This window comes from Tympanuchus pallidicinctus, unplaced genomic scaffold (genome assembly GCF_026119805.1).
Source record: "Tympanuchus pallidicinctus isolate F22 unplaced genomic scaffold, pur_lepc_1.0 scaffold20, whole genome shotgun sequence".
NCBI classification, from domain to species: Eukaryota; Metazoa; Chordata; class Aves; order Galliformes; family Phasianidae; genus Tympanuchus; species Tympanuchus pallidicinctus.
This window is the reverse complement of record NW_026294722.1, coordinates 10,702,211-10,726,052: the sequence shown is the minus strand read 5'-3', so window position 1 is coordinate 10,726,052 and position 23,842 is coordinate 10,702,211. Positions and strand designations below refer to the sequence as shown.

The window sequence follows — 23,842 nt, the reverse complement described above, 5'->3', positions numbered from 1 at the left end:
GGAATATATCATCAGTCTTGTCTCACTTCAGACGGGCAGCCAGCACAAAATCCATAACCAATCCTGTTACAGAATGCATTTGCTCAGAAAAGACCTCTCTCTAGCTTCAGGAAACTTCTTGATATTATGAGTCTGAAGACAAAAAGAAACGTATTTTAGAAGCTTCACTTTTTTTTTTTTGTCTTTTTCAGTATGAAAACCATTGAATCCAGGGTGTAAAGGTGAAGGAAAGTGGCAGAAAAATGAAGTTCCTACATGGAAATGGAGTTAGAAAAGAACATTAAAAGATCAGGTAAATGCAATAAAATCACAGAAGTGTGGTGTTAATGAGGAAATGGCACACACCAACAAAATTAATCTTAATTCAAGCAAAGAGGAATTTTTCTGCAAAATGAACTTTTTCTGCTGATACTACTGAATTCACAGCATACAAAACCCTACTATTCACACAAATTACGATCTAAGTATTTCAAATCCATCTGGAAATAGATCATGGCAAGAAAATATTTTGCATGAGATCTCATTAAGAGTTTCCGCTGAGATTGTATTTTTCTGGGTTTTTTTCCTCCTATTTTCAAGAGTAATTTTTGAGAAGTTCTGCAACCACCAGGTGCTCATTTGAACTTGATCTCGAGCTTTTCAAGTTCAATCACTGTCAGTAATAATGTCAAATGTGTGCATACTACTGCATTAACTCTCTATTCCTGCTCTTCCTTTGATCATATGGGGCTGAAATTGGGTGGGATAGTAATGAGATTTTATGCATCTTTGCCCTTATTATTTTGTCAAGATTACAAAAGCACACGAAGCCCACATAAGCAAGCTCTCCTTTGAAGGTTATCTTCACTCTTCATCCAGATTTTTAAGCAGCCTCTAGACCTCTTCTCAAAGCATTTGCCCAAGAGGCAAGGAGATGGGAACTGAGCTGTAGGAACCATCCTCAAGGTGCAGTCCGAAGAACAGAAAGATTAAACTTAACTTTAAAAATCACTGTTCATAAAGCAGGTCTGTGAATGATCACTCAGACTGACATTTGTACAGTGCTTAAAATGGTCTGTTGTGTTCTCTGAAACACGGTTTGCTTTGCACTTTGCACCCTGCTTGCTTCCCTATTTACTACATTTTCATTTATTAACTGCATACTTATTTTTAATCACAGTTTTTATATAAGCAGGTTTTGTATTTTGTGCTTTACTCCGGTAGATGAGTGAGATGTTCCACCTAGCCACACAGATGTGGTATCTTCTGCACACAACTGTACACCGACAGCTGTGTCATGCTTCGCACTTGGGTGAGGCAACAATGAGCAGCTAGATAACAACACTGCTGTACAGCAACAGTGCAAGCATAACGCTGCTGCACAGTTACACTTCCTCTTCAGAAACCTCACCTTCAAACTACTATCAAACTTTCACACCTTGCCTTGAGAGCTTTTAAGATACAAACTTTAAAGCTATCCTTACTTCCTGCGGTAGCTGGGTGCATTCAGCACTGGCTGCAGACTCAAGGTAGGTGACACCACGTTGGAATGACTGTCAAAGTGACTTAATGCACTGCCAAACCTCCTCTCCTCCTCTCCTGTGCCTGCAATCTACCTGATAAAAACAGCAACATTCTAGGGGAAAAAAGCACAGGTAAAGTCTTTGGCAGAAAGACAGTCGGCAAAAGTAACAGGCTGAGGCTGATGGGTTTGTGCTTTCTAGGAACGAGGTGCGAGAAAGAACTCCAGGTTTGCAGAAAATGCTGTGCTTTACAGAGTCTGCAAAAAAAAGAAAAAATGCAATCTGCTCCCACATGTGGGCTCCAGGACTGCACAGACGACTGTGACTTGCTGTCATCAGGAGGGTCACTTCTGAGCACAGCCCTTACACAAACAGAAATGAAATCCCACAGCTTTCACTGAAGGGATCTCCCCTCAGCGCAGCAAGCCAAAGAGACCAACGATCCCACTGCCTTCAAGGCTGCTGAGGCTTCAAAGACAGCAAAGAGACAAATGAAAAATTAATCCGAGAAGCACCGGCTACTTGAGGGCTCTTCTCTTGTTTAACAAGTGCTGTAATGGGTGAATTAGCAATGCCAAACGTACTCTCCACACAAATTGCATGATTGCACCTTTTTGAAAGCTGCTATCTTCTACCACTCATCAGCAAGGTGCCTGCAATCCAGTGCAGCAGCTCCAGCCCTGCCACCTCGACTTCTGAAAAGAGCACTGTGGTCAGCAGCCAAGGAACCAGGGAACACATGGCATTTGAAAGAAAAGAATGAGAAATGCACAGCACAACGTGCTGCTCCATAAGCAGTGTGAGCTGCACGTCTCACTACTACCAAATCTCATTGGAAAGCTCAGGGAGAAGATCCTTACAGTGTTTTCCGCGTATTGCTGGGTTTTATTCTTCTGGAAATAATGGGTGAGCAGGCAGGCATGGAGTACGTATGCCTGGGAGGAAATGGGAATTGGTTTGGGAGGAAACTTAGGCCCACAACAGCAGCATACGCAGATAGTTAATCGCTGTTAATCGCAGTAAGAATTACTTGCCTTAGAAGGAGTCAAGCATGTAGACCTGAACCTTGCTCTTCCACAGTACCCCAAAACATTGCCTGTTACATTCCAGTTTCCCATTATTTATTTTGTTTTATTTATTGGTCACAAGCAAATGGCCGTAGAAACCCCCTGAAGACCTGGATCTAAGAATAAAGCTATGTGGCTGAGATGAAGAAAAATCCCTTACCTGTGCAGCATCCATCTCATTCAGCATCACTACGGAGGAGCAGTTATAATCAAACACCAGCCTCCAGAAGTCTGCTACGGTGTTGGGCAAAGGGTGCTGGGTTACAATAAAGGCAGCAGGTTGCTTGTGGCTCTAACAAAAGAATAAGATTAGTTTAAAAAAAAAAAAATTCAATCAACTTTTATTCAAACGAATATTACACCCGCGAGGCTATGGCTAGGCAATCTGAGCCATTTAACCAGATTATACAAATCACATATCCTTCTCCTTGTTATCGCTGTGCAATGAATGAATGTCTCATAATGGGATTCTTTTGCACCCAATGAAGACATTTCATTAAGGAGGTGTCACAAGAGCAGAGATTACCCAAATCAATTATTTATATTTTGAGACTCAGCAAATAATACTAATTCTACTATTACTACTACTACTACTATCAGTAATGTTAATAATGGGAAACAAAACAGCTAGAAGCAAAGGCACTCCTTTCTCCTGCAGTGGACTCCAGAAACTAGAGCAGGGATTAGCCCCCATCTGCCATTGCTCCCCAGTGGCATAACGCTTCCAAGTGGCACATTCGGGTGGCAGCCATCCTTTAACAGGACATGGGGGAGTGGTCAGAGTCACATTGCTGGCATTCAACTTCTGCTGCTATTCTTTCACATCAGAAGAGCCTTCTGCCCTCAATTTCCCTAACCACAGAGCGGAGAAACTGTGGTCTGAACCTCTGCAGAGCTGTGGTAATGAATGTTTGTGAGGCATTTTGAGATGAAAGGGCAGCAGCTCAAAACGTTATCTCTTTTTCCAACCACGGCATGCAATGCTTAGATGAGCCTACAAATGCTCCGTCCTTTGTGCTGTACATCTGTGAAGTAGACTTGAATCAAAAGGTATAATTTGGGTTAAAAAAAAAAACCCTAAATCGGATTTTGGCTTTAAAGTAAAGAAATACAGAAATGCTGTAAGTATTAAGCTAGCTGCTGCAGGGGCTGCCTTTTCTCCTCCCTGTGAACCAGCTGTGGGTGCAATGGGCCCATGGTGGGAGGGGTGCTGTGCATGTCCTGCACCCCTCTGCAGAGTCGCTGCACCACGTTCTGGGGCGCATAGGTGAGCAGGTGATTCCCTGCAAAGTACGGAGAAGGAAAAGGAAAGCTGTTGGGAAGTGATGAGTCTGGAAGGGCTCTTCTTCTTTCTTCATACAAAATAAAAGTGATTAGCAGAGTTTTGTGTGGAAGGAGATGAGAGCCTTAAAGGTAAGGGGAGCTACAACAGGCAAACACATTCCCAAGCCCTAGGTAATGAGACAACTGATTGTGCACGTGCAGATCTGTCAGTGCACAAAACATTTTTTAAAGAAAGAGAGTTAAAAGTTTCCTTGAGCGTATTTGCAATAAAAACATCACAGTTTTGTGAACAAAAAATCTAAAATTAATTCTATCACCATTTTTCTTAACCTCTTAAATGCAGTAGTATCACTGTACCCAAAACCTGAAAGAGGAGATAACAGAGACCGACTCTACTCAACTGTGCTGGGGAAAAAATGATGACACCTCCCCAGATCATATTTACATATACTCCAATTGTAGTAATTAGCAGTTCAAAGGCACCTCTGTCCAAAAGCAGTTTAGGTACTACAATAAAAAGAAACCATCAACATAATTCAGCCACTATAGACGCCCCATGCTGTGAGTCTGTAAACAACGCAAGGGAAAATGCCTTCAGACAGATTCACATCAGCTTAGCTCATGTCTGTCATCCCTAAAGCTTTTTGCACATCTGATCCCATATTCTTAACTGCAGTAGCTCAGATAAATCACTCACTCCATGCCACAAACTGTTCTTTTCAAAGAGCTGACGTGGCAGCTCCTGGTGAGCATTTCCCTTCCCACCTGTGCAGCAACCAGTGGGAAGAGTTCTCCCACCACCCCTTCATTCATTTGCCATTCTAAGACGCACCCTCAGACTGCACGCTCACAAGCTTCTCAGCCAAAAGTTTTGCAGCAGCCCGAGGCAGAACGACACAGGCTGTGATTTATCACATTACCAAGTGACACATTTCTGTGAAGGAGAGAAAATCCACGTGGCTTTGCCCAGTTTGGAGATATCAGACTCAGAAACTACGGGGGCGGGGGGGGGAGAGGGGGAAAGGCTTCTTGCTTTTGATTCAATTCTCCCAGAAAAGTAACCCAAGAAGGAATAAACCCAGTGCAGTGACAAGGGGACAGGGGGGATGTGCAGAGCTGCTTACATCCATGAGCGCAGCATTGATGTAGTTACTGGATTCGCCATCCACAGAGATGAGGAAGGGCAGGCTCCGGTCCAAGGGCAGCACGTCCATGCAGCGGTTCTTGTCATGGTTCCTCGGCAAAAGGCCGATGCTGCAGTCCTCTGGCCGAACCCGCGGTGTCACGATATTGAGAGTCTGTGAAAGGGGCAGGGAAGAAGGGAAGGAAATACAGAAGCAGGCTGAGCATCTTTGAATTCATTTCCAAAAACAATGCCATCTCCACTGTATGCTTACGCCAAAGAACAGAGATTCTGGAACTGGCATCCCAAAGAAGGAACTGGCATCCCAGAGAAGGAAAAAGAACGAGCACGGAGAAGCTCGTTGCTGCTAGAATACATCACACTGCACATCCTCCTGAGGTGCCCTCCCAGACACCATAAGCTCCAGCATAAATGCAGGGCACTAAATACCATGCAACAAATTCCAGCTGTAAAACACCCCAGCAGTTAGATAATGTTTCTGTTCTTTGCAGAAGCAGGAAATGGCTGCCACAGTGGTATGCTGCAGCTTTGACCTGGTGAAGGAGTGAAGCCTTCGAGGGTGGACGCACACATTCTTGCTCTTTGAGAAGATCCTGAGTTCACCCACAGGCCAACTGGGTTCAAACCACTTCATGATTCCTCAGGCAAACTATTGATTTCTTTTAACAAAAAAACACCTATGAGAAAAGAGTTGGTTTTTTTTTTTTTTTTTTGTTTTAAACAGTCATTCAAGCTATTGCCTTGTTATTTAGATTGCTCCTTTCCTCATGGAGAGACATGCAGGCTGCTTCTTTTCCCCAGTCACACCTTATCTCTGGGGTCTTGCTGTCGGTCTTTTCCCCTTATCTGTCTTTCCCACAGCTTTACAGAATGTGTTTCTTTAAATGTAATTTTCTTTTGTGTTATCCACCCACAAACCAGCCCAGGTTACTCAGCAGCTGTTAAAAACAGCAAATCCAAGTGAACACATCTTTAACACTGTCATTTAAGCCATGGTAGATCAGTAGCTATCTGATGGCATTTTATTTCCACTTGTCATGTTCTCTTTCCTGAGCAAAGCAGTCATGCTGTGAATTCCTTTGCAACCAACAGATGAACACAAAATACTGAGAGGCCAACCATTTTTACAGAGAGGTTGATTTCATCCAAAGAGAAGTTGTGAATGGAGAAAGGAGGGTCAGACCATCTGTTATAGGAAGTTACATACAGAAAAGTAACATCAGAAATCATGTTGCTCTAAATTATGCACACAAGTCCCCTTACCTAGGATGGGAAGCAGGCAGTCTGGCAGGGAAGAGTAATGAAACCTGAAATCTCTGACAGCGCAGATAATTAGGTGAGTAACTTGTTAGTGATTTACTCCTGACTATTTTATGTCCTTCCCCTTGCTCACTTGTTTTTTTGTAGCTTACTCAGAACATAAAGACTCCCCAGAATGAGCTTTTATATGTTCAGGCAATGTGCAGTGCATGAGAAATCTATCCAGTCTTACCTGAGGGACAGCGAGACCTAAATAATACAGATTGGACCAATAGATACAGTTAGATGAACTGGTTCATAAAGATTGTAGCAAAAGCTACCATCCTATGCATTAAAGCCAAACAGCTAAGGCTGAAGAATGCTTTAAGCCAAACCCCTGTAAAAACAGCATCTTAGTACTAGACAGCAAACGAACCTCTTATGCAAAGCATGGAGGAGCATCTCCTACCCAAAGGAGCTGCCAGCCCCTGGCAGCTCAAAAGAACAAGCACGCGGGCGACAAATCTCACTTCCTATCATGACAAAATAAGCACACTGAGCAGTGTCATTTTTTTAATAGTACAGCAGCACTTGATGAAGTCAGGCTTCGGCTCCCTCATGCCAAGCGTCCATAGCCAGAAACGCTTTTACAGATCTGATATCACTTGATAAAAGCAGATATATTTTTTTTAATTGAAGTGTCATCAGTTGGGATCCACGCTCTTTATCTCACTACATCAACCCTGATGATTCCCTGCAAGGTTTCAGATAAAACACACACATTCTGTCTTCGTGCAGAGAGGGAGCAAATGAGGCATCTAGCTCAGAAAGCTCCTGACAGCTTCCTCCTGGAAAAGACACTTGGCTGGGGGACAGAGGGGCATCTCCCACAATAAAAGCAATCTCCATCTTTTCACTGCTGACTAAGAACAGCTTCTTAATAAATAGCAGTCTCTCTTTGCAGTCAAAATCATCTTGCCCTAAATTTCCAACAACATTATGTTGTTGGTTGAAAATCCTGAAGGGACTTACAGATATATTGAGAATCAGCCTAGGAAGCTTAGTTCACTGTTCTGAAGGGTGAGTTCTCTGCTGTGTTGGAGGCACCCTTGCACAGAGCTGGTAGCCTCTGTGTCGCAAGCCCCATTTTACCAGAGTGGGATAAGTACTGCTGTTAGCCCAGCAGTCCTTGTTTCTTGCTCCAGTCAAACAATACTACTCCAGACTTGTGAGTGTTATTATATGACATTCCAGTTCTGGCCACAAAGTATTCATAAAAACGTTCCGGGTGAACAGAGGGCTTCAATTCACTGAAAATTAGTATGAGAGAAAGCAGCACTCACGGAGCTCACCCTCTTTGTATGGAAGGACATCAACAAGTTGATTGTCAAGACTCTGAAGCAACAGACAAGCCACAGGAACAGTTAATAAGGGGCCTTGAGGCATAAATGTTTTTGCATAAATTACAGAAGGAAATGAACAACTGAATATTTGCTGAAATGAGAAGTACAACGTTATCTGCGGAAATTAAAATCCTTGCTCTACTGAAGTGATGGGAACTTTTCATTGCCAAAGGCTGAAAATCTCATGCTTAAAAACAAACCTCTGCCTGATTCAGTTCTAACACAACAAAAATCACCAGAAATCAGACTTCCTCTCAGTGTCACTCTCCTCTGCTGTGTTGGAAATCATAAAATAGCACAGAAATTGATTAAACACCATCAGTACACCAATTGCAATGACCAAGACATGACATTACCTGAAACTCATCTTTTATCTGGCTGGAATTGGTCTGTGGATCTATCCTGCTGATGTTGTAATATATGGATCTGAACTCACAAACTGGAATGGCCGTGTTGCCGCAGAGACATGCCTCCAAAATGGCATCATGGACAAATACATACTGTTCCTGCACAGGGGAGGAGATGAGATATTAAAGTCATGTTTTCACTACAGATCATGAAATATCATACTTTTTTTTTTTCTTCTTAAGTCATGCCTGCTATGCATATTTGGCTCAGTTTCATGTGGAGACAAATTACACATTGTGCTATGTGACAGCTTTGTGAGCATATTTCATCCATCACTGAATGTGAGGTCTCATGTATTCATTTCAAATTTACAAGTCTAATGGTAAATCACCAGCACTGGGAATGCTGGGACAAAACAGGGCTGGGCCAGGGGGGAATTCAAGGAGGCAATTGCAAGGCAATGGTCTCTTTATCACGGAGAATTTGGTTTGTGCTTCAGACCAATGACAATAACAGCACAAATGTAGGTCTGCTCCACCTGTCTCTTCAAAGCTCCCAGAGAATCTGGTACTCTGGCAAAGGATATTTCTGTAAACAGAACATGAGGTACGAGAAACCTGAAAAGTTAAAAGCTTTTCTCTGTTCCAGACTTTTGCTCTGCCCATCAGGAGAGGAACACACATCAAACTTGTGTAGTGGGATAACAGTCTGAGAGAAGTTTATACAGCTGCTAAATGGTACGTTCAGGAGCAGCTTGCTTCATCTGCACCCGTTGTTTAAATCCAGGATGTTTCATAGTTTGAGCTTGCACTTGATACAAAATAGGTACTGAGTTTGCAGTGCACCTACTAATGATTCAGCAGTGACCTCTTCTACTGTGAGAACAAATCAATCAGCAACGCTAAGGCCTAAACATCAGTGCTCGTCCTCCTGCCTTGAGGTCTGAGCAGCTGCCTGTGAACAGGATTCAGCATCTGGCCACCCTTAGCAAAGAAAGTTCTGTATAATCCCATCACAGGGGAGGCAAGCATTGACTTAATGAAGTGTTGGGCCCCTGTGAAGCAGAGGAGCTTCACAGGTGGAAGGAGACCTGCTGGCACCTACCTCTGTCTGCACCAAATTGACCCTCTGGGAGCGCAGCTCTCGCACGCAGTTAAATATATCAACCACACCTTCGTTCTCTGCCATGTCAAGCATGATGTCAATGGCAATGAAGCACCCTGTTCTCCCAGCCCCAGCACTGGAAAAAAAAGAGAAGGCAATGAAGGTCCACACAATCAAGGGACTGAGTGGAGGCAGGGCTTTGTGGAGGAGAAAATAGACATACAGAAAATAACTACACAGAAAATAGCTATACAGAAAATAGCTGCATGGACACAGCTGCTTCTCCTGAAAGTTGCTCCCCATGATGTGATTTTTGTGCTTAGTTAAATTAGCTTTGCATTTAAGAGAATGAGGTGAACTAATATTTCTGGGAATGGCAATGGGCCCAGGAAGGGACACAGAAAGCTTTGTTTTCTCAAATGTCAACAAAAACATCATTCTACAAGACTAGTCACTCTGATTTTACAGATCAGTTTGCATGCACATCACAAAGGATGTGGGAGAGCAGCCTCTGGGTTGCAAAGATACCCAATTCAGAAGGGGTGGGAGTTGGATCTGCTTCTCCAAGGTTTTCCTTCTCATGGGACTACTAAGAAGCATGCATGTGTACTCAAGAGGGCTCAATGGGAGGGGATCAGTTCATTTCCACAAACATTTTTTTTCCCTTAATGAGAAGGTTGGGTCCCAAGTAGGATGATTTCAAGTTATGGATTGTATAACATTATAGAGAAAGGAGCCCGAGGCCACTCAAAACCTTCAGCTAAGACCTCCCCCCAGCTGCACATGAGAATGGAAGCATCTCTTGCAAAGCGTGTTGTCATCGTGTCCTCTTTCCCTCCTGGGAAATCATCCAAAGCTGTTTAGGTGTGAAGGATAGAAAGAGGAGAATGTCTCTAAACATAACACCAAAGGAAAAAAGGAAAACTCAGCTCAAATCGGGGAAACTTCTGTTGCATGAAAACTCCAGCAGAGCCAAAAGCAAGGAGATATGAATGACCATACATTAATGGACCAGATTAATCAACTGCTGAATAGAGAGAAGATATTTTTCATTTGCAGAATTTTAATGAATAAATGGCATTTCCTCTCTCTTTATCTCTCAGCTTTTCAGAATTTTAACAAATAGTTATAACACTTCTATATTTAGAGGACCCCAGCACTTCATAAATATCGAATAGTGATAATATCCAGCCAGGCATCGGTAGGGAGAATTTGGTAATTACCACTTAAAGCAAGTCATTAAAATTCAAAAGCAGATAAATAACAGAGAGGAAATGGCATTTATTCATTAAAATGTGAAGGATGAAAAATTTCTTCTTGCTTTCTTGGTAACGATGAATCAGGTTCAGACTTTTTCCAAGGCCAGCTCCATGTCACAGCACCAAGGCAGCAAATTCAAGCCCTGAAAGCTCTGAAAGAATTCCCTTCTACAGCTCCTTTGGCAGAGCTGCATTTTATTATGGATCTGATTAATCACTTGCTAAATAAAAATTAAAAAAACACAAAAAAAAAAAAAAAAAAAAAAAAAAAACCCCCAAACACTCCAAACAGTTAAAAAAGATTTAGCTGATTTTCCTTTTCAAAGTAACTGTGGGACATAATCTCTCTGTCCTCCTGATGGCAGAGGCCATCACTAGGAGGTAAGTGCCTGTGCACTGCTCAGGCTGAGATTCTGGGACGCTCAGCTCTGCTCTCTGGCCTGGTGCTGCGTCCATATCTCCTTTCCAAAACAGATGCACTGTGACTGCAGAATCACCTTCTACAAACCCAAATTCCTTTTTTTGCAGTAATGTCTTTTTCTGCATTTGAAGTCATGCAATAATGAGCTTTCTTAACCAGGTATGCTACAATCACAACCGCTTTCACTGTAAAGTCAAAAAAAAGGACATGGACCCATATCTAACACTCACTAGCACAGTAGGTTTTGAGGTCTGTTACTTTCTTCTGCCTCACAATGACCCACATAAATGATACAATCTACTGATCCAATCCAGTATAACCTTTTCCCCCAGTTTTTCCAGTGCTGTAAGCTGATGTAGAAAGGTGGTAAGGATTAGCATAGTCCTGCTCAGGAGATTTGGTTTCTTTGCCTGGCTCTGCTGTGCCCTGGGTGCCTCTGCTCTCACAACACCATCAGCATGTCTGATTACATCTCCAACTGCGGGTTCCCCAAGCCAGGGACTCTCTTCTTCTTACTCATGTACTGCCTTGCACAGCACAGACTTGCCTTCAGCTGGAAGAAGACAGTGCAAAAAGTGTACAGTACCAGCAGCAGCAGCCCAGGAGTCTGCCAGAATGCAAATCAATAATCTGAATTCTTACAGCTGTAAAGCCAAGCAGTTTTCCTCAGGCATTTGCCTCTTATTTCCTATCTGGAAGGCACTGGGCAGGTTTTCAGTCTGAAATTCTTATTCAGACTGGGTTTTGAGGAGGCTGAGATGCATATGGCTGGTATCAATAGAAGGAAGGCAGAGAAACGTATGAGATAAAACCTCTGACCCTCGTGCAAAGCTAAACTTCAGTACATGTGGGTACAAAAAAGCACAGTTGCTTTAAAATCCCTCTCTGCAGCCTTGTTTGTTTGTAGGCATCATCCCTACTGCCACATGAGGTTTGCTGCGGATAATGACTGGACTTGCTGTCCCAGATATTTACCATTTTCCCAGCTCTGCTGTGAGCATCTAAGAGACTATGGGCCACCAGAGAGTCTTCTACATTCCAACAGCCCTCTCTGACCCACTTATCTCCAATTCACGCCGGCTAAGCTCCAAAGCTGCCACTTTAGAAAAGAAACCAGACTCCACTTCCCACAAAGCCAACAAATTAAACTCTTAAACAACCAAAATGTAGTTTGTCGTTGTTGGACAAAAAGACGAAAAAAAGCAGAAAAAAAAAATAACCTGATGGAAGAAAGGCACCGAGAGCTCACATACCTGCAGTGCACAACGATGGGTCCTGCCTCTGGGGGGTTGAGGAACTTTACTTGCCGAACAAAGCCCAGGAGGCCCGTGGCATAGCAAGGAACCCCGTGGTCTGGCCAGCTGGTGAAGTGGAACTGCCGAATCTCTCGGATCTCATGGTAGCCTTTCTGAGGAGACAGCACAGCCTCTATTTTTCTGCCACCAGACTGCAGTCAACGCATTTTGCCCACTGCTCCCTACTCTCACACAGAAGGCTGAACAATTTAGCTCTAATCGTGTGCAGGAATGTGTCCTATACTTTTCACTCCAAGAGATTTCAAGGTGAAGGATCAAGATGCACTCCAATTACAAACGAAGTGGCAAAGTACAGCTGAGGACTGTGGAGGTGAATGCCAGCTCCTGATTCAAACCTGTAGTCTCAGTGTTCAAAACCAGCTCACTGATGACTTCTGCCCCAGCGTACCAGGGCTGCACTTCGCCCATCTCGCCTTTGGTGATACCTCCATAAACCACCACTCTCAAATCCTTTTTCAGACACTGAAGCAAAAGCCTGGGGAATGAACAGCTAAATACAGAGGCTCCAGGAAACTGTAGATTTTCTGTTGCCTCCTGCCAAAAAATATCAAGTTTGAGATTAAAGCTGGTGCTGAAAAGGATAGAAAGTGGTACCTAGATCCACCACTTGCCCTACTGGTGAGACAATTATGCTTGTGCATGAAAACTGACTGTAACTGTATTTGTTTTGTCGAGGGTAACACAGAAATATCAGTTAGCTGTGACCTTTTACTATATAGGAAATGTATGTGGAGCTCACTAATATGTCAGATTTTGGCATTAGCATTTCCTGTCAGGTTTTTCAGTGATTCAATGGAATGTGGACCTTATGAGCTAGAAAACCTGAACAATATTCCCAGTGTGGCTTAGTAGGTATTTTGGAAAAGCTTTAAAACCACTTACTGAGTGTTTGGAGAGTAATTTGGACAGACCTGGAATACTCTGACATTTAGATATTCAATTTCTAATTGTATATAACATAAATCTTCCAAATCCTGCCAATTTGGGGACAATTTTAATAGTTGAGCTTTTATTACTTTATTTCTCTTGAAAAAGAAACCTCTCTGGTAACCAATTTAGCTGATATCTTTTCTTCACCTACAGTTTTCTGCTGTGAATTGGGATAGCCAACTACCTGCTGGCTTTTGGATTTATTTAAGCTTCAGGCACTGCGGATTTTACCTTTGTTGTTACATCAAGACGTTTAAGTAAAATGAGAATATCTGTCAAAAATTTAGATTCCAGAAGTGAAAACATGCCATACAGCTACTGTTCCCATCTCCATACCTCTGGATGTTCCACCCAGAGTTCACATTTCAGATCACAAACTGAGTGTGACATCAAAAGATCAGCTGACTGAAGATTTCCTTACCTTTTGTACTGTAAATGTGCGTATGACATACTCTGCCAGTGGTTCTGTCTCAATTAATGTGACTTTAATATCCCCATAGACCTCTGTGTCATCTGGCCAGTACCGAACACACTTCACCTGGTGGGAAGGGAAAGAAAATATTGAGAGGAACTAGCTCCAAGTGAGGCAGAGCTGATCCACATTTTACCTCACTCTCAAGACAACATGAGCTAAGGCTCATGAAAACAATTACCTCATCATGTGAGCGCATAGCACGTTTACAAGCCACGTGCCAAACTAACGGTAGAAATAAATGCCAGAGCAGCTTATACAGGTTAAGAATATAACGTTACTAAACGCTCCAGCATGAAGAGGTGGAACAGCACCTAAAATCTCAACCAAACAGCTACTGCAAAGCAGGTTATAAATCGCACTTCAAGTCATAGAAAGAGGCTGTGATTATACGATCCGTTTAGGATTTGGAATTTTTTTGTTGGGTTTTTTGTTTGTTTGTTTTTTACACAGAGGAGTTTATTTCAAACTGAAGTGTCAGTAGAAGGTAGAATAGAATAAATAACAATAAATGAACAGAACCAGGCAGCATTCAAACATGAGATCTAAAGGAAATCAAACACAAAGCAGTTGAATTACTAGCAGTTGTGAATAAGATATTGCTTAAACATTTCTTTTAGTACAAAGGGAATGGAAGGTGACAAACAGAAGGAGAATATTTTTGAAGTGCTGGTTTCTGGCTGAGAATCTCTCTAAACCAAAGACTACCAGGAGTGGGAAGAACGTGCCAGGGGAAGCACATCCCAAATGTGCCTCCTTCTTATTCTCCGAAGCTGCTCTGTCCCTCTGAGTCATTCACATTTGCTCCCACTGTGAGCTTTAGCAGTAGCCCTGTGCTAATGCAGAGACTCCTGGTTAGCTGAGTCCAAGAGAGCAAAGCTGTGTATGATGAAGAGCCCAGTGCCCCTAGGTGGCCCCAGGATCCAGCTGTGCATGGGCTCACATCACAACAGAACGGTGATATTCTGAAATGATCAGCAACTCTCAGCTTTGAAATATCATTTAAAAATCTCTTTTGATCAGTTCAAACACCAGTTGCACGTCCTCATGCCTCCAGATTTTTGTGGGTAGAAAATTACTCAAATTACACAGATAAAGAATAATTATTACAGAAGTACATTTTTTCCCTCTGTACTGAAAAAGGAGACAGCTCCTCAGCTAGCATAAATTTGTATAACTCTGCTAAAGCAAGACTTACAGCAGGAACAAGATCCTTATTAGACTGGAAGGGAAGCAGCTAAGTATTACAAAAATCTAGCATTTTATAGGAAAAAATTCCTGAGTGGTTTAATTCCTTTCTTCGCTACAGTAAGCAAAAAGAATTTCACTTGCTGAGCATTGCGCAGCATCAACACCAGCGCTACACCCAGCAATGCTTTGTTTTTCTGTGATAGGAAAATGGTCCCCTTACCCTGCCCACTTCCACCAAGTTGGTGACCATGACAACGCTTGCAGAGTTTTCTTGCCAAATCATTCTCCAGAAATCCTTCACTGTCTCTTGCATCGGCCCTGGGGCATGAGAAAAGACAAAAAGACATCTTCAGAGAGTACATCTAATGCCAACAACCCATTCCAGTTGTTCCCTTGCCATTGTGCTGTTCTCACAGGATCCTACTCTCCCTTTCAGTGCCTCTTTCTGTGACTCAGGACTATAGACACTGAACAGCCTGGAGCTCTCTGACGGATCAGACACCTCACCTTTCTTGCAGTAAGTATCTGGGATTCCAGCATGCCAGAAACAGAGGTGATGGCTGTGTTGTAAACAGCTGAGATGACAGTTCCAGTAGGAAATAATGTATAAGCAAAGGGATGGGGATGAACCCCACGGTCACTCTGCAATTAAGGCAGTATTGAGATTTGTACCAGATGCAACAGTACAATTCCTAATAGTTTATTAATTATGAAGGAGAAAGCATTCAGAAATTAGTCCTTTTTTGAGAGTTCCTACAAGGAAAATCATTGGGCTCCAACAGCCAAACAGCTAGCATCCACAAAAGATAATTTATTAGACTAGAGCTTCTTCTCTTATTCCCCCTTTCTCTTCTAGCCTGCAAATGAAAACCTTCAGCCACTCTGCCCAAACTGCAGCCTCCATGTTCTTTGCCATGATGCATTCTCTATACCCTTATAAACCCATACACCAATTTTATTCTATTATGTTCTTTATTCCTTCAATAGAGACAAACGTGAAAAAATCATGAAGTGGAATTTAAGAACAGAGTCATTTATGTGAATATCACATTTCCAAAGGAGGAAGGAATGCACTGAAATGAGAATGAATAATTGTAGGGAAAGTGGTTATGGCCAAAGAGTTTGCCTGGTGATGTAGGAAAACAGCAATCCAGCGCAAAGAACCGCAGTTAGGAGGCTCATCATCTAACATGCTCAGTGTTCAATTGTGTAGCTGAGGTTTTTGCTTCTTTCTAAAGGCAGAGCAAACTAATTTACAGAAGGTGTTGTTCAAATGCAATTTGCTACCATTTCCCACTAACAAAAATTCATCGGTCACAGGCATATTCTTACTGCCTTCCCACAGCAATTTCATATCACCAGGTAAACTCAAGCTCCATGAAGTCCCTTTTAGTTATAACCTTGTATTTCATGCACAAAGGGCACATTATAGATTGTTCTGTCATCTCTATGCCTACTCTTATAATTTAGATTTTTTTGTTTGAGTGCCTTTAGTAGCTTGGAACATCTCATCTCCTTGCCTTTTGCTCCCCTAAACCAAGTTTTCATACATTCCCAACACAGAAGATGTCACCCTATAAATAACTCTTGTAGCAATCTAGAACAGCAGAGATTTTACAAATATTTAGACATACAAGAATGAACTTGCCTTGAGTTGCAATGTAATGACGAGGCCGGTGGTACCCCTGGAAAAAAAGACAAATATGTGATGGCTGGAGGTCACAGTTAAACAAAGCACAGCAACATGCATTTTCACCTTCCTGGCAGCAAGAACTGCTCTGCACCAACGCTGGTTATTGAGTGCCTGAAGATAAGCAACAAGGTTGCCCTGTTAGATTTTAAGTGATGGTATCTCACTCTGGTCAAGTAATTTAATTAAAAACCTCACAGTGTCAGGATTTCACGATAGCAAAGAGAAAACAGGAATGGAACAGTTTCCACTACTCATTCCAAGAAACAGAAGTGTCATGCCTAACCCACAGGTAGCTCTGGAAACTGGAAAAAGCTGAATCTTTGTGCTTGAAAAACAACAAAGGTGTGAGTTTTTCCCTGCATGATAACACTAAATGCCAGTGGTATGTGACTTTAGTAAGTGCATGTTTCAGTTTCTTCCATTAGAGATACTCTTATGAACAGTGCCATACTCCTAAGCATGAGGAGACGCATACAAGAAGTGCACGTCACTTAGCATTCTCTTTGTGCAAGGAAGGCAGCTTTTTAAAAGTTATTTTACAATGCTTAAAAAAAATGTCAAGCCACTCACACCTTCTGCACTGTGACTCTGTATGCAGTCAGTAAGAATCAGATATCTGCTAATGTTACTGTGAGGGGCTGATATTGATTTCCACATACATCACGCATTTACCCCACATTCCACTTGTGTTTGTGGAGCTGTCAAACATAGGAAATCTCCATTTGTCTAGACTGGTCAGAAAGAAGAGACTGGAGACCGAGAACCTTCTCCCTGTCACAACATGATGTCTGTATAACATTCATCTGTCATTCACATCAGACCAGCAGTCTGTCCCTACGTAACATGCACCACAAAGTGGTGAGCAGACTTGTCAGCAGCACTGTTTGTCACATTGGGAACGTCCATGAGCCTTACGTCTATGTAATTGGCGTTGATGTAGTCAGAGTGAGGGTCCCCATCCAGCAGCTGCAATCTCACTCTTGAATGATCATCTGAAAGAAGGAAAGAGAAAAGTGACAGTAACGATAAAGAGGACGTTGTCAGTGCTTTATTTTATCTGCCAGTTCCTGCAAGTGAGTAATTGAATACTTATGATAATAATAATAAAAAAAAAAAATACTGAAAGAATATCAGAGCTGTTCTAGTTCCTATACACCCTTTTTTTTGTACATAAGATCTTTAGGTTAATGTTTGTTCATACTCAGTGCTCATTAAGTTCACTGCCATCACTATAATTTGTTACAGAGCTTTTGCAAAGACCAAAGACACTGCTTGGTCTGGGGGTCTTTCAGGAGGTATCTCCATTCCAAAAGCCATCTCCATCCTGGGAAGTGACAGCCCCCCTGGATTTCTCAGACCCATGGAAACTGAGACAAGAGCTAACACACAATCAGGATAAACATAAACAGGCCACAACAGAGGTATGGAAGACTAAAGGAGAAATCCTACAAATAACAAGTGATGTAATCCAAAGAACAGAAGGAAAATACTGAAGGAAATCAGAGCTCTTTTACACAACCCACAGAACCCACTGCAGCAAAATGGCAGGTTCACTGCAGCAAAAACAAAGTGCTCGTGTTTTTGAGGACGTTCAAAGTTACTTTAGATAAGGCAATGACAGATATCAATCTTTTCCTCTCCCATTATGCTCTAGAGCTCAGATACAGAAAGGAACTACCCCAGCGGGCAAATTATGTCATAATTTTCCACCAAGAGAATATTTTGATCTTCCTCTGGAACAGCTGGTGCTGAGCTCTGTCAAAGCAGATACTGAGCGAGCTGGGCGTTGATCTGATCGGGGCTGGCAGTCCCAGTGCTGGCATGTAATTAATTGCAGAGCTGTTATCTAAGGACCAGTTGCTTGGGAAAGGCAGCCGGGTTACGGAGGTCACAGCCAGACATGCTGGGCTCATTTCTAAAGGGCTTTTATAATGAAGCAGAATACAGATTCCATTAAGTTTATTTCCTCCCCGCTAGCTATGTAGACAGTAGCTCCCAGGCAGTAAAGCATTAATGGTTAGAAACACTTCTCAAAATATGAGCCTAAGCATGATTTACATTCAATTAAAAAGAATCATCACAATAAAACAAAAACGTGAGGCGGAGTTCTGCAGTAACTCAGTCAAAAAGGTTTTAGCCATGACTTAATTAAACACAGAATCAGAGGCAGATGTACCTACAGCTCCAAAAACTGAGATTTCGATGTACATTAAATATTCATTTGCTCATGTAAAACGATTCTATACTTCGCTCATTATTTGGGTAAGGATTTCACACCACAAATGACAGCCACACTGTTGTATTTCTCAAATGCCATATTTGCATTCAGAAATGGTTATGTTGGTGAATCCATCAAAACCTCTGCTATACTTGCATTAATAAATACAAGCTGTAAATGCAGGAGATATCTTTCCCAAAGTGCTGATGTTGCTCCCAGCTCTCCACAATTACCGGTGCTCAAGGCAAGCACACCAGGAGTTGCAGTAAATCATGTGGTTAGACAGACAACAAAAGAATTTATACTTAGAGCAATTCACACAGACAGACAAGAGGCTGATTAAGGTGGACATCTCGATGAAATACACCAAGTCTCCCGTAGCCAATTTCACACTTGCAATTCAAGGCAGGAAACTAAGCTAGTTAAGAACCATGCAGGAACAAAAGCAAAGCAAAGCAATCCCTAGAGCTAATGGTTCTGAGGGAAACACTTACTAATCATCCTTGTGATGCCACAGGATAGCGATGTTATGAAAGTCCTGACTTATTGCAGTAATATAAATGAAAAGTTGTGAGACCAAAAATGACCCTGATGACAGAAAAGAATCTCAAGTTGGTTTTTTTAAAGTGGGTTTTAGATGCTGTCTTCACACAGTGTGTGGCTGAAGTGCCTTGCACAGCCACTAAGGAAGAACCTGCCTCTCCTCATGTAACTGAACCAACCTCACAAATCACATTTCAGCTCTCTGAGCCAATCCTTACTTAGAAACTTAGAAAAAAAAATGGATGCCTCCTTAAGGGAACTGGCTGAGAGAGATCTGAGAAGGACTGCAGAATGATCTATGCCTTTAGGACAGCTATGGTTAAATGACAGGTGCTCTGCAGCTAATAAAAAGAGTTTCTTTCATTCACTTGAACCAAATACAGTTATTCTTACTGGAAATAACAGGAAAGTGATTAATACTTGTGGGTGATTTGTTTATCTTAATAGTGCAAACTGTGCAGCAGAAAAACTGTATATGTGTAATAATGATGTCTTAATGGCATCTTTAATCAAAAGTTCATAAGTTTAGGAGACCACTCTGAATAGAAGCTCATGGGTCTTGTGCTTATTTTTTTTAACTTACAGACTTTAAATGGCTTCCAGTGATCAGAAGAAATCCCTCATTCTGCACTCTTTCCACAGTACTACACTAGCCAAAGAGACAAAGATTTGGCACACTGAAATGAACACATCACTCAACCCTTCTACACATTCAAGAGACATCACAAAATCTCCATGTGCCACAAATGCTTTACAGAAATCTCAGGGCTGCAAAAAAATGGACGTAGTTTTACAAATGTATACATGAGCTTACTTCTCCCTGTTGCCTACAGTTGGTAGGCAAGTTAGCAGAAGTCTGTGTGAAGAATACTTTGACTGAAAATTGGTCTTCAAACAGATTTCAAAAGTGACAGGAGTTTCACTGAAAAGCATTGTGCTCCTATTTTAGCACAAAAATGTTATCATTTCATACCTCTGTCAAAATCTCCATTAGTGATCATTTGAAATATCATTGCAATTTTTCCACATATCATTTTGACACCAGTGCTGGATTAATCTCATGCAACTTTCGCCATCTAAATATTATGCAGCTAGTCTAAATTGGCTGTCAAGGCACTCCACTGAGTTGATGGAGAAACACAGACATCTTTGGAAATAAATCAACATAGTTCTGGTAAGAAAGGATGATTTGACCTCTCAAGGGACACTGTCCTCTAATCAGCAGCCCTAGACACCTTTAGAACAGGACAACAGTGAGGTGTTCCAGCTGGGAGCTCTCTTAATCTTTCTCTGATATCTGTCAGTTCCACCACACAATTCTGATAAATTTGCTGTCTTAGAGTCCAAAAGCATATAGCAGTCAGAGCAGAAAGAAAATAAAGCAAGTCTCAATTCGGCCTTTTGTCACCAACTCAATAGGTTTTAACGGTCCACCACAGGATGTTAATACAATGGCCTAAGTGAGAAGATGGTAAAGCTCCATTGCAGCTGGGAGAATCATCCAAAGCAGTGCTGGTCAAAGCATCCCTGAAAGTGCTAAGCACCTCCTGTGAAAACATGTTCAAAAATGGGAAAAAAAAGAAGAAAAAAAGATGGCGCTCTCCTGTAAATTAAAGCAAAGCACAATTTTTTGTCTCTGTTTTCTGAGCTCTTGCCTGAGAGTTTTACTCCTAATCTGGATAATATGTGGAGAAATAGAATAGAAGCAAAGGTCTCACACAGCTTTGCGATGTTTTCTCTTCTATGGAATGAGATCAGCTCAACTCACAAGTGCTACGTCTCTCCCTTAACCATCGCTCGCTGATGCACTTCCAAAGCATCCATATCTAGACACTTAATCAAACATAAATCATTTCCATACATAAATGCATCCACTACCTACCTCTGCCTCTTAAGCTGGTCCGCAAAGACTGGTTTGCAGATGTAAGAGCAGCATCAGATACTGGGGCTGGCAGTAAAATTTAGGTTTTCACATAGAGTCACAGTGTTAATAAAGTACTGGGAAAGAGACGAGCGGAGTAAAAAGGTCCTGCGAGTGTCCTATTACATGGGAGGCAGCAAAGACAAGATCCAATCTGCTGTGAATCCCTGAGCTACACTAGTTGTTGCAAGAGCTGGTAACCTCACATTTTAACAAAAGTCTCCTAAACAGTTAGAAAAGTTAGTTACAACCTGGCTTTTCAATTCTCTCCCCAAAAAGCATGCAATACGTTGTTCCAGGATTGATGAAATTGCAACTGTGATTAAACAAATAACGTTAATTGCCATCTGTAGCGTTCTACCAAATGCACTGGTAAGAGCAATCAGTGCATACTCCGGGTTTTACCAGCAATTGTAGGTTTAGCACAACAAATCAGCTAAGGATGTAATCGTTTTCCGCCTCCTCTCCTCTGCTCAGGATTTTGCACAGTTTGTACCCACAGAGCACAATTCATTTTCATGATCTGCCTGGAGGGAACTGCTCTCCTGCTATTTTCAGCTCTGCTGTCAATTCTCCTTTCTGGATCCCGCCCCTTTACTCAGGACAGCTGCCCAACATCACCCGTTGGTAGGTTCTAGTTCAAGACTTAGCCAAAGACATCACTGATAACTTCCCACCATTTTGACAAAATGTCTAACAAATGCTATGCCCCTTCCTTAGGCAACCTCTCTTCCTTCTTCCAGGCATCTTCAAAGTGAAGCAAACATTTCAATCCATTTTACTTCATCACTCTTCTTGGCATGTTACTAAACCTACAAATTATTCTCTCTTTCTGAACGTCTTTATGTCATACATACTTGAAGTGAAGAAAATCCATCTGGTCTTGTTGTTTACCTTCAAATCGTCAGCATTCCTCTGCTCTTTCACTATTTTTGTCCTTCTTAACTATGCCTTTCCATTGCCTCAACATCCTTCTGATTTTTTCTCCCACATGCCTCAAATTTGAGTTTTAAACATTGGCTCTCGCACAGTCTTGCCTTCTTTCACCTCCACCTTGACATTAGGTCAACTGCTTCTTCAAAACCCTCCAAAGAAACATTCTCTTTCATGTTAGCTTCTTTATAGCACACTATGGCACTTCCACCTTCAAAAACCAATGTTCAGTTGCTATAGCTGGATGATTCATTTCTCAGACTAATTTGATCTAAGCTAATTGTCTAGACAGGCAAATTGAACCTCTGTCTGAAAGTATCTTTCTTTGCCACTAGCAACACAGGAAGCATACAGCAAGGCAGAGCTTTTACACAGCTGAAGATAAGGGAGATGATTCCCACGCTAACTACAATGCTCCAATAGTACCACTTCTATTTTCCACATGGAGAAACAAAGACTGATGGATCTGGTGTCCAGCTCACAATCAATGCAGAAAGACAGGAGCAAATGCAGGATTAGATTACAGCTCAGAAACCTTTCATTTTAATTTCCAGACTTCTTCACCTTTACAGTGAGGTTCCTTAGCCGTTCTGCCCCATTCCCCCAAAACTGTTACATGAATCACTTCTTTTAAGTCTTTAAAAGAAAGAGAGGAAAGTTAACTTGTGTGAGAGACACCTCATTGTGACCAAGATTTTTTCCACTTTGTTAAAGTCTGCTTGTCCTACTGAAAGTATATATTTAACCTGAGAAGAAATACACCACTAAACGTATAATTCCATGCAACCTAATTTTGCTTTTACAGTGTTCCATACATTTATTCAGTCTCATAAATGTATGGCACATCTATTTACATTCTGCTTGTTCTGATCGTCTCAGGCCTGGCTTCTCCAATTTGATACTGCTTAGCAACCCTTAAAAAGGATGATTTATTGTACCTCTCCTCATTCCTCCCAGACATTGTAAGGAATAATGAAACACTGGGGAAAGCTGCCTGGAGAGCTTTCGGAAAGCTTTGCCTTGGAGATCTTTAGAAAAAAAAAATCACTAAGATCTGACAAAAAATGACAGAAGTAGAACTAGTCCTTAGATGGAAACAAAATAGATCTAAGTGGTTTTATGGAGTCCTCCCCTGCCCTGCAGTTTGCAATATATTAATATCTCTATAACACCAACTATAATTTATTATAGAATTAAACACAACTCTGAACTTCTAGTGTATTCTCAACTTCCTTTCTATGATCAGTAGAAGCTAAGCTTGTCCTAGTCATCAAAACAGCTCTGTGTAGACAAGGAGCAGCTGCTGCACTGGTTACTGACCACTGTTCCACATCTCCTTTTCCAATTCTGCTTGTGGAACTGAAAGATCAGAGTTACATAACAAAAAAAAAAAAGAATGGAAAATTGGCAAAATCACCTACTGTGAAAATCTGAAAAGATGACTTTGTCCTTGATTTGAATAAAAGATAAATTTGAAAAAGCATTAAAAAGACCTAAGAAAAAAATATAAACAAAAAAAAAATCCTAGAATTAAGTATAGCATGTAACAATCAGACTGAATTACTGCATGCTCAGCACTATAAACCAGTTTGAAGTGAGGTTTTCAAGCACACCCCGTTTCCATAAGACGCTTATGAAATCATACAGAAAGCTCAGTGTAATATGACTTAACACCTACAGGAGATTATGTTTCCATATCTATTCTTATTGCGATTTTCATCTTCCTTGGCTGTATCCCAGGATGCCGTCTGCCCCTCAGGTAATGCCTGCAAAAAAAAACAACAGTGGAGGGTTTATAAAAATCTGGACAGTGCCTGCAGGTGGGGTACGATGGCAAAAGAGGGCAAAAATAAC

The 23,842-nt window shown here is 41.7% G+C and overlaps 1 protein-coding gene across 5 annotated transcripts in view; it reads right to left on the bottom strand.

The window, feature by feature from the left end:
* The window catches only part of PTPRT (protein tyrosine phosphatase receptor type T), a 421,250-nt gene that overhangs the window by 10,379 nt on the left and 387,029 nt on the right, over positions 1–23,842 (bottom strand). For all 5 annotated transcript variants that reach the window (XM_052684090.1, XM_052684093.1, XM_052684091.1 and 2 more), the window contains 10 exons: positions 23,667–23,754; positions 17,289–17,365; positions 16,329–16,365; positions 14,901–14,998; positions 13,439–13,555; positions 12,025–12,179; positions 9,092–9,227; positions 7,996–8,145; positions 4,978–5,151; positions 2,730–2,861 (listed from right to left, as the gene is read on the bottom strand). In XM_052684090.1, the coding sequence (XP_052540050.1) occupies positions 2,730–2,861; positions 4,978–5,151; positions 7,996–8,145; positions 9,092–9,227; positions 12,025–12,179; positions 13,439–13,555; positions 14,901–14,998; positions 16,329–16,365; positions 17,289–17,365; positions 23,667–23,754 (1,164 nt within the window). The remainder of the gene's footprint in view (positions 1–2,729; positions 2,862–4,977; positions 5,152–7,995; positions 8,146–9,091; positions 9,228–12,024; positions 12,180–13,438; positions 13,556–14,900; positions 14,999–16,328; positions 16,366–17,288; positions 17,366–23,666; positions 23,755–23,842) is intronic.